Below are 10,103 nucleotides of genomic sequence, written 5' to 3'. Positions count from 1 at the left end.
AGGGGCTGCCCAGGAGGTGGGGGAGTCCCCAGCCCTGGAGGTGCCCAGGGAAGGCCTGGCTGTGGCACTGAGTGCTCTGGGCTGGGGCCAAGGTGGGGATGGGGCACAGGGGGGACTCTCAGAGATCTTTTCCAACCTCACCAACTCCATGGTTTTTCTACAGTGGCTTCCAGGTTAGGCTGGAAAAACCAAGCTGTGGCTCCCCCTGCCCAGGAGCTGGGAGGTCCCTGGCACAGGGGAGGGGGCCCGGAGGGGCTGCCCAGTGCTCACCAGTTGCGATGTGGGAACCCATACATGGCCGGCAGGCTGGGCAGCGCCTGGTAGGTCGTCCGGCCCCGGGCAAAGGTCTGCAGGAACAGCTGCTTGTAGGGCCCAAAGTTGGTCACTCCCACCTGGTCATGGAGCAGCTGGAAGGGACACAATGGATGTGCTGAGGGAAAGCTGGCACAGGCACCAGCGGGGCTTCCCCACGGCTCGTGTCACACCCGCACGGAACGAGGCACAAAACGATGCCCAAAAGGGCACAAAACGAAGCTTCAGGTGGATCAGGGGCAAAAACTCGAGGGGAAAGGGAACAGTTTATCCCTAGAAAGCCCACGGGGACACTTACCCTCATTGCTGTCTCAAAGGAGCCTGCCAGGATGTGGTCAACAGGCAGCTGGGAATTGTTGCACCACACCTGCAAGAAGGGAAGGGAAACACATGGAAGAGCAATTCCATGCCCTGCCCTCACCACCCCTCAAACACTGGGCCCTGCCCTCACCACCCCTCAAACACTGGGCCCTGCCCTCACCACCCCTCAGAGTCCCTATAACAAAATCCCCACGTTGTGCTCACAAGGATTGAACCCCCCCGAGAAAAAATCACCAACACAGAGAATTTCTGGGAAAGGCAATCCAAGAGCTGCTTTGGCACTACCTGAGCTGGGCTGGTGCCCTTGGTGGGAGGCACAAAGAATCCATCCTCTGCTGCTCCTGCTGGACCAGCGGGAACGTCCTGGGGGAATGCACAGAGCAGGGATTAGTGGGGACCTTCCCAGCACCCAGATGGAATCAGAGCTGTGGGGACCAAGCCTGAAGGAGCCCAGAAGACACTTCCCCCACCTCCCTCACCAGCTGCCAGTGCCTTCCCAAGGAACCACCAAGGAGCCTCCTACCAGTTCAGGGGGAAGATCCAAATCTTCTTCCACTTCCCATCCACCTCCTTCTTCCTGCCCTTTCCCCAGACCTTCCTCTCCAAAGCCCTCTCCAGCATCCACAAAACCATCTGGAAGGAGGGGGACAGGTCAGAGCCCCGACACAGGCACAGAGGCTTTTCCAAGGAAAGCTCTTGGATGCACCCACCTTCATCCAGCTGCAGCTCTGCATCTTCTCCCCAGCCCTCGGTGCCCACGGCGTCGATGTCGATGTCGGCAGCCAAAGCACCTCCTTTGCCTAAAAAAAGGGGCAGGAGCCTCCATCAGCTCATCCCTCAGGTGTTAAATAAAGAATTCCATGAGGGCAGCACCCCCCCTTTAATGGCCCAGTCCCAGCTTGGGCTGAAAGGTCAAAGATTTCACACAATCCCAGAATCACCTGGGTGGGAAAAGACCTCCAAGATCCTCCGGTCCCCCCTGTCAGGGAGGAGCTGAAGGTCCCCCCTGAGCTTTCCAAGTTTTCCAAGGACAAAGCCATACCTTTGCTAGCAATTGTCCCCTCGAAGAAGCCCTTGGAGACAGTCAGCAGTGGCCAGTTGGTGTCCAAAGGCATGACAGGAGCAGGAGGCTGCAGCAGCTTCGCGTTGGGATCGATGTCCGGGATCTGAGAGGGAAACAGGTAAAGCCACCTCAGGAAAATCCCCTCCTGTGACCTCATGTGGAGATGGTTCCCCCCTCCCAGCCTGTCCCTCTGCCCCAGACCCCACTGTCACCCTCCTGCCCAGCTCCAGAGCTCTCGAGGAGCATTGATCAGCCCACGAACCGTCTCCTTCTCAGGATCAAAGGTTTCCTTCAGGCTTTCAGCTTCCTCATCCAGACCGTGAGTGGCAGCTGTGAGATAGGCCAGGGACTCTGGAATTAGACACAGGGAATCCTTTAGGTTGGAAAAGGCCTCTAAGATCATCCAGTCCAACCTCTGAGTCCTTTGATCACCACCCTGGAAACAACGTGAGCAACGTGTTCTCTGTCACCCAGAGACGTCCCACAGCAGCACACACGGACACACGGGGGGATCAGCAGGACATCCAGGGGTGGATCACACCCCTAAGGTGTCCCTGGATTTAGGAGTGATCACTGGAATAAGGTCTGCAGCTGATTCAGGTCTCAGAGATGCTGCTCCAGCTTTACTGCTCACCCGATTCAGCTCCTCAGGGTGAGGGATCGTTCTGAGCCACCTCCAGAATTTATTGTTCATCCCAAAAGCTTCTCCCCAGCTCACAGGGACAGATTTGAGTCCGGAATTACTCACTTTGCCCACAGTTCTTCAGGATCCTCACTCTCTCTGCCACGTCCCCCAGGTACAAGGCGTTCTGGTAGTGCCCACTCATGTCCTTACGGATCTCGGCTACACCAAGAGCAAAAAGCCACAGTAACTTTGCTGCTCTTGGCCCTGCACCATGAATCCCTCTGGGAGTGCTCCTGGCACCTCCTTTGCCACCACCCTGGCACTCACCAATCTTCATCATCTTCCTCAGCTTCTCCAGGTTGCCTGTGATGAGGTAGAGGAAGGAGAGCCTGTCGAAGTTCTTGGTGCGCTGGTAGCACATCTCCACGATCTGGTGGTTCCCCTGCAGCAAGGCCACCTCTCCCAGCTTCTCCCAGCAGTTCTTGTCATCCAGAGCTTTGGCTGCTTCCAGAGCAATCTAAGAGGAGAGCTGACACGGTCACCAAGGCCTGGCAGGCCGGAGTTTTCCCTGCAGGCTTCTGTTGATCACAAGGATCACCGCCTGAATCACAGCCCGGCACCTCAACCCTCAACTTCTTCTTCCTGCACCTCATCCCCAGCCCTACCACCCCCAGCTCCTTCTCCCCCACGCTCCTCCTGCCCCCTGCACGCAGAGAGGTTTGGCAGTGAGGTTGTGCCTCTCCCTCAGCACCACCAACAGCCCGCTCACCTCGATGTTGCCACACTCCAGGGCCAGGCTGAAACGGGTCTTCTCGTCCTTGACAAAGTGCAGGGCCACCTCTGGGTAGCCCTTCTTCTGCAGGTAGGCAATGATGGACTGGCCCACCAGCTTGGCATTCCTCACCATGTGCAGCACCTGCCCGGGAACGGCCCCGTGAGCACCTTCCCTTTGTCCTCGGGTTTGGGGGAGTGACAGGACAGGGGGGATGGATATTGGGAAGAAAGGTCGTCCCAATATCCAACCCAGGGACACTTCCACCAGCCCAGGTTGCTCCAACCTGGCCTTGGACACTTCCAGGGATCCAGGGGCAGCCACAGCTTCCCTGGGCAACCTGTGCCAGGGCCTCCCCACCCTCCCAGGGAAGGATTTACTGGAAAGATTTGCCCTGTGGTCTGTTCCCAGCAGGAGTTCTGGGAAGAACATCCCTCTGTCCTTCCCTCACACCATTCCCTTTGCTGCCTTTTGCCTGAGAGTCCATCCCGTGCTGATCTTGGTTTTGGGGTGACCCTTCTCCACTCACAGATGCTCCATCCCCAGAAACTCCTCATATCAACACCTTTAAAATTCCCATTCCTTTCCCCCCCTCCCTCCACCTTTATATTTTACACCTTGGTTTGCGAGTTCCAGCTTCCAAGCAGGACATTTCATCGATGCTTCCATCAGGAATCGGAGTGACAGACAAAGGGGGAATGACAGAGGGGAAATTTAGGTTGGATATTGGGAAGAAATTGTCCCCTGGGAGGGTGGGGAGGCCCTGGCACAGGTTGCCCAGAGAAGCTTTGGCTGCTCCATCCCTGGGAGTGTCCAAGGCCAGGCTGGAGCAGCCTGGATTAGTGGGAGGTGTCCCTGCCCGTGGCAGGGGTGGAATGGGACGACCTTTCCGATCCCTTCCAACCCAACCATCCCGTGATCCCGTGACCCTGCGCCCCCTCACCTCATCGTACTTCCTGTTGATCAGAGCCAGCTTGAACTTGAACTCGGTGGGGTCGATGGTGAGGACGCGGGGCCGGCACTCCCTGTCCAGGCAGTACACGTTGTTCCCCTTCACCCGCGTCACGTAGATGGGCAGGTCCAGGGTGCGGATGATCCCGTGGTCCCTGGGCCAACACAGCACCCCCGTCACCCCCTCTGCAGGACCCCGTTCTCCACCTCCGAGGAGACCCAGCACTGTGTGTTGTTCCAGCCCGTGCTGGGGGACGGCACAGGGCCCGTGGCCCCAGACTCACCCCGTGGTCACGGCGTATTTGATGTGGTTGCTCGTGGTGTAGATGAAGACCCCGCTCTCGTCCCAGGCCCCGCTCTTGACACGGATGTTCTCGTGGATGTTACAGAGAGACTCCAGCTTCCTGTTGCAGATCATGATGGCTGGAGAGGGAAGGAAAAGGAAAGTCAGGCCAAGGGAACCCTCTGCTGTTAAACAGCTGAATTGTAGGGTCGTGGAACGGTTTGGGCTGGAAGGACCTCGAAGATCGTCCAGTTTTGTGAAGAGATAAAATGGCAGGGCCTGCACTGCCAGTGCCTTCAGCTGCACCTTCACAGCTTCTCCTGGGCTGATGCCAACCAAGGAAGGGGTCAGAGTGCCAAAGGATGCGGGTGAAACACGGATCACTCACCGTGCTTGGCCAGCAGGGCCACGTGGGACATGTCGGCCGACCAGATCACGTACTTCACCTTGGAGATCTTCACCGAGGCCAGAGTCCTGGGGGGGACAGCACTGCCATCAGGAGGTGAACACCCCCACCCCAGCAAGCTCCAGGACCAAGAACCCCCAGTGCCCAAGAGCCTGGACACAACTTCAGATGCTCCAAAGCTGCTTTTTCCCATCCCGGAGCTACAAAATCCCGAGGCAGAACTGGGGGTTTCTGCAGCAAAACAAACCTTTCTCCGTATCTGAGCAACAACAAATATGTTGGAGGGACAACTGACTTCCAACCCCAGGTTTCTGAGAGGCTTTAGGGACAGGAGGGGAATTAGGGATTTCCAAGCAGCCTTTGCATCGTTGGATTCCCTCATCGCTTTCCCAGCAATGGAAAGGCGAGGCATAAAAACAGGGAAAGGAGGCAAATTCTGGGATACAATCAATCCATAATTTATCTGCAGATAACCCAGAACCTTCTGAAGCCTCCAAAGACGGCCAAAAGCACCAACTCTCTGCCTGTTCTTTGTGGCCAGGGCCCAAACGAGCGCCGAGACACAAAACCTGAGGACACGAATCCAAACGAGCTGAGCTTGATTGAGTTTGGGCTTTTTGCTGCCTCTCCCCTTTCCCAACACCCCATTCTGCAGTCCCAGGCTTTCCAAACATCTCCCTGTGATCCGTGGCACGACGCCTGTGGCATAAATTACTCCTTGGCTGTGTTTGCTCTGCTCTTCCTAAACAGTTGTTGGCCGTGGTTTGGATCAGCCCGACGCAGCTGAGGCTGAATTCTGAGGGCATTAATAGCCACCACTTTGTCCCCTGAGGGCTTCAAAACTGCAGGATTAGGATATTAAAGCTTCCAACTGCAGGATGAGGGTCTGGAAGGTTCCCCCAGCAGGCAGGGTCTCACCGTTTCTGCTGCACGTCGAAGAGGGTGATGGAGTCGGTGTCGCGCAGCAGAAGGTTCCCGGTGCCAGCGTAGAAAATCTCATCACAGTTGGGCACCTGCACCTTCTTTGTGATCTCGTTCTTCAGGTTTTTGATGAGGATCTGCCAGGGCATGAGAGGGAAATTTTAACAACCCGGGAGATTTCACAGTGGAATTCGGGATTTCTGGGGAGAGCACGGGATGTTTCTTCCCCTTCCTATAAATTCTACCAGGGTCGTGTTCCCATGACTGTCTTTCCCCCTCCTTTCTCCTGCTGCACTCCAGTGCAAATAAAGAGCTTTATTAAAAATCTAACCTGCATTTTTCACAGAATCCCTGAGGTTGCAAAAGCCCTCCCAGCCCATGGAGTCCCCCCTGTGCCCCATCCCCACCTTGGCCCCAGCCCAGAGCACTCAGTGCCACGGCCTGTCCTTCCTTGGGCACCTCCAGGGCTGGGGACTCCCCCACCTCCCTGGGCAGCCCCTGCCAAGGCCTGAACACCCTTTCCAGGAGGAAATTCCTCCTCATGGCCAACCTGACCCTCCCCTGGCACAGCTTGAGGCCATTCCCTCTCCTCCTGTCCCTTGTTCCCTGGGAGCAGGGCCCGATTCTCCCCTGGCTCCCCCCTCCTGTCAGGGAATTCCAGAGCCAGAAGGTCCCCCCTGAGCCTCCTTTCCTCCAGGCTGAGCCCCCCCAGCTCCCTCAGGACTTCTCCAGACCCTTCCCCAGCTCCCTTCTCTTCTCTGGACACTCTCCAGCCCCTCCGTGTCTCTCTTCTCATGAGGGGCCCAGACCTGGACACAGCACTCAAGGTGTCCCTCCCCAGTGCAATTTTTGCTGTTCTCCCATTCCCTTCCAGCTGCTGGAGCGCCCTGGGTGGCTTCCCAGCCCTGCTTTGGTTGGGTTTCACTCCTGAACTCACCTGCTGCAGCGGCCTCTGAGCTCAGCTTTACTGCCCAGGAGTTCAACAGCATTCCCACTCATCCCATTTCTCCACTGACCAGAGATCTCCACTAACCCTGGTAACCCAACACCTCCCAGTTTTCCACCAGCAGCGTTCCCAAGCACCACCCTCCTGGTCAGGAGCTGAGCCCTCACCGAGTGCATCCGGTCGAGGACGGCGAAGCGGTTCCGAGCCACCCAGACAGCCGTGAGCCCCGAGGAGCGCTTCCCTTCGGGAGCTGGGGATGGCAAACAGGCAGGGAATAAACCTCTGGCAGGGAGTGAGACCTCTGGCAGGGAGTGAGACCTCTGGCAGGCTCTCCCTCCCAGCAGCACATCAGCCCACGGGCTCTTCCCGGCCCATCCCGGCCGCTGGAGCCGCTTCCGACCAACTCCTGTTCCACCCCGAGGCTGTTCCCAGGAGTTGTTCCCTGCCCCGTGTCCTCCTGGATCGTGGTGTGGGCAGTGCCAGCCTCGTGCCCGGCCAAGGAACAGGGGCTGGCAGGGGAGGGGGCCGTGCTGGGGGACAGCAGGTCGGTCACACCAACGAGCTGCCCCTCGTTGGCCAAAGGAGCGGCGAGAGCAGAGTTCGTGTGACCCCCCCTGGCACTGCCCCTCCTGTGCCACCTTCATCCCAGGTCGCTCCAACCTGGCCTTGGACACTCCCAGGGATGGGGCAGCCACAGCTTCTCTGGGCAACCTGTGCCCCACCCTCACAAGGAGGAATTTCTTCCATGTAACCAACCCAAATCCCCTCTCTGTCGCTCTGAACCCACCCCCTTGTCCTGCCACTCCAGGCCCTTGTCCAAAGTCTCTCCCCACATTCCTTGGAGCCCCTTCAGGTCCTGCAAGGCCACAGTCAGGTCACCCCAAAGCTGAACAACCCCAGTTTTCCCAGCCTTTCCTCCCGGCAGAGCTGCTCCATCCCTCTGCTCAGCCCCTCTGGAGTGGCTCCAGCAGCTCCAGGTGTTCCCGGGGCTGTTCCCCAGCTCTGCTGGGGGGTCTCAGCTGAGGGGGCAGAGGGGGGGACCAGCCCAGGGCACAGGGGCTTTGGGGGATTTACCCCTGACTGTAGATATTCATCAACCACTCAAATTTCGGGAAAATGCTCTTAAATTTCGCATTTTCACGAGGCTGAGACATTTTCTCCTCTGCAAGGTGAATATCCCAGCTCCTCGTTTCGAGTGACACCAGCTGGGTGTCCCCAGACAAGTCAGGCTTTGAACACCTCCAACGAAATATCTGAAATACATTCAGCAGCATTTCAGCTGTAAAAACTTCCCAAAATGCCCCTTTTCTCCTTCCCTTTCCGAATCCACCTCTGACTGTGCCCAGCAGAGGAATATTCCCTTCAGCAGCCCCTCAGGAGCCAATAAATCTCTGCCCAAGTGAGCTGCTTTCCAGCCCCACTCATCCATCACTCCCCCTCATTCCCAAATCTTTACTGCCCTGACGACAGAGGCAGGAGGGACCAGCTGGAGTCTCAGCTCCCAAATGGAATTCACACCAGTTATGAGAAAGAATGATTTGGGTTTGGTTTTTTTTTTCCCTAAATCATGTTCTGACTTGTAAATTGCCCAAAACTGATGCGGAATTTGCCGAGAGGAAAAATGACTCCTGGCACTGTCACTTTTACAGCCACTTTTCAGAGGATAAAACCTCTCAGAACCAACCAAATCTGGTGGAAATCCATCTCTGGTTGACAAGCCAGGAAACCTCCTGCTGCGTGGAAAGGGGGGAAAACGGAAAGTTCCTAATCACCGAATTATAAAATATAGATTTGGAGCAGTAAAAGTTCGGGATGAACATGAATTTTTCAAGTCAGGCTGGGGGTGATGGAGTGGGCAGGGAGCTGCCAAACGACATGTGCTGCAGGGACACTGGGAAAAACAGAGAGGAGGAGGGAAATGAGGGGGTTTTTCTGTGTAAGACACACACACAGAGCTGGAGAGAGCAGGAGGGGACAGGGATAACCCCCCAAGGAACACCCACCATCCGGATTTTGGGAGTCAGCATCCTTGGGAATGGTGTAGAGGTCGTAAGTGCTGTTCTCCAAGTTGCTGGCTCTCTGCAGAGAGGGGGGGGAAAAGCTCATTTTGGGGGAGGATTTCAGGGAACGAGCATTCCCGAGGCGGGTTTGGGCAGCAGGAGGGACTCACAGTGCACAGCAGGACGGCGTTCTCGGCCGGGTTGTAGGACATGTTGAACACAGGGAACTTGGAACCACTGAGGGAGAGCCAGGAGGAAAAAAAAAAAGGGAAACTCTGAGTGGAACAAAGACATCTTGTGATAAATGGCCTTTGTCTTCCGAATGGAGCAAAGACCAGAAGAGCTCATCAAAATAATTGCCTCAAACTCCTCTGGAAACCCCCCAAGAACATCAGCATTTCATGAACTAAAGAGCTGCCTCTTCCCTTGGAAACTCATAACTAGTTAACTGAAAAGATTTGATCTAAGCAGAGGTAAAAACCGACCTAAACCCACTTTTTTTTTCAGGCTAAGTCCTTCAGAGGTACCTGAACACAACACCACGACCTGAGGGGCAACAAACACGGGACTGAGGATACTGGGACACCTCCTGGAAGAGGCTGAGCCACCTCTCACCTTCTGAGCTGCATGACAGCCACGTCCTTGGAGCTGTTGAAGTCCAGCTGGCGGAGGAAGCGGTCCTTGACGTAGTAGAGCATGTTCCCGTGCACGGCGTAGGCGGGGCGCTCCCGCTCCAGCTTGAACACGATCATGCCCCCGTCGTGGCCTGGGAGAAACACGTGGGAATTCGTGGGAAGGAAAGAAAAATCCCACCTGGACTTCCTCTGCCCTGAGGAGGAGAGGTTTTTCACCTGCAGCAAAGAGGTTGAGGTTGGGATGAGCAGCCAACACCCAGAAGCGATCGTGGTCGCGCCGGAAGGTCTGGACGCCCGTCCTGCACGGAAGGAAGAAAGGGATTGAGGATAAAAGGATAAAACTTTCCTTCCTGGGGATCAAAAAAGCTTCCACTGCCGGTGGCCGAGGGGCACTGACCGCTTGGACATGTCCCAGACCCGGATGCTCTTGTCCTCGGAGTTGCTGAGGATCAGCTCCTGCCGCGGGTGGAACACGGCGCACGACACGTTGTTGTAGTGGCCCCGGCACGTGTCCACCTCCCAGGCCTTGGACTCTGACCAGAGGGGGGGAAAGGAGGAGGAAAATCACTCCCAGACCTTCCTGAGCTGTCTCCAGCCACCAGCACAGCTCAGCCCAGACACTGATAACCCACAGGAGCGCTGAGGGTTGTGTCATCTGGGGGGACTGAGCTGACGAGAGCACAAACGTTCCCTGTGGAGGCTCCTGGCTCTGGAATCATCTCCCTTCCTTACTCCATCACTGCATGTTCAGAACACTTCAGAGAGTCAAGTTGTTTTACTCCTACAAGCTTCTGCTCAGAATCCCAGAATCCCTGAGCTTGGAAAAGCCCCCCCAGCCCCTGGAGTCCCCCCTGTGCCCCATCCCCAC

General features: G+C 56.6%; 1 protein-coding gene across 1 annotated transcript in view; it reads right to left on the bottom strand.

The window, feature by feature from the left end:
- The window catches only part of COPA (coatomer protein complex subunit alpha), an 18,866-nt gene that overhangs the window by 3,473 nt on the left and 5,290 nt on the right, over positions 1-10,103 (bottom strand). Inside the window, 20 exon segments of the mRNA XM_017838634.1 lie at positions 168-407; positions 611-679; positions 919-996; positions 1,157-1,266; positions 1,344-1,433; positions 1,676-1,799; positions 1,959-2,047; positions 2,445-2,540; positions 2,649-2,838; positions 3,091-3,237; positions 4,037-4,199; positions 4,329-4,467; positions 4,716-4,801; positions 5,652-5,791; positions 6,768-6,850; positions 8,604-8,679; positions 8,771-8,837; positions 9,216-9,366; positions 9,452-9,534; positions 9,633-9,768. Of these exon segments, the coding sequence (XP_017694123.1) occupies positions 168-407; positions 611-679; positions 919-996; positions 1,157-1,266; positions 1,344-1,433; positions 1,676-1,799; positions 1,959-2,047; positions 2,445-2,540; positions 2,649-2,838; positions 3,091-3,237; positions 4,037-4,199; positions 4,329-4,467; positions 4,716-4,801; positions 5,652-5,791; positions 6,768-6,850; positions 8,604-8,679; positions 8,771-8,837; positions 9,216-9,366; positions 9,452-9,534; positions 9,633-9,768 (2,357 nt within the window).

Source organism: Lepidothrix coronata, unplaced genomic scaffold, assembly GCF_001604755.1.
Source record: "Lepidothrix coronata isolate B3197 unplaced genomic scaffold, Lepidothrix_coronata-1.0 Scaffold350, whole genome shotgun sequence".
In the NCBI taxonomy this organism is placed as follows: domain Eukaryota; kingdom Metazoa; phylum Chordata; class Aves; order Passeriformes; family Pipridae; genus Lepidothrix; species Lepidothrix coronata.
Note: the sequence above shows the minus strand (reverse complement) of the source record. Positions and strands in the feature narration are given on the sequence as shown.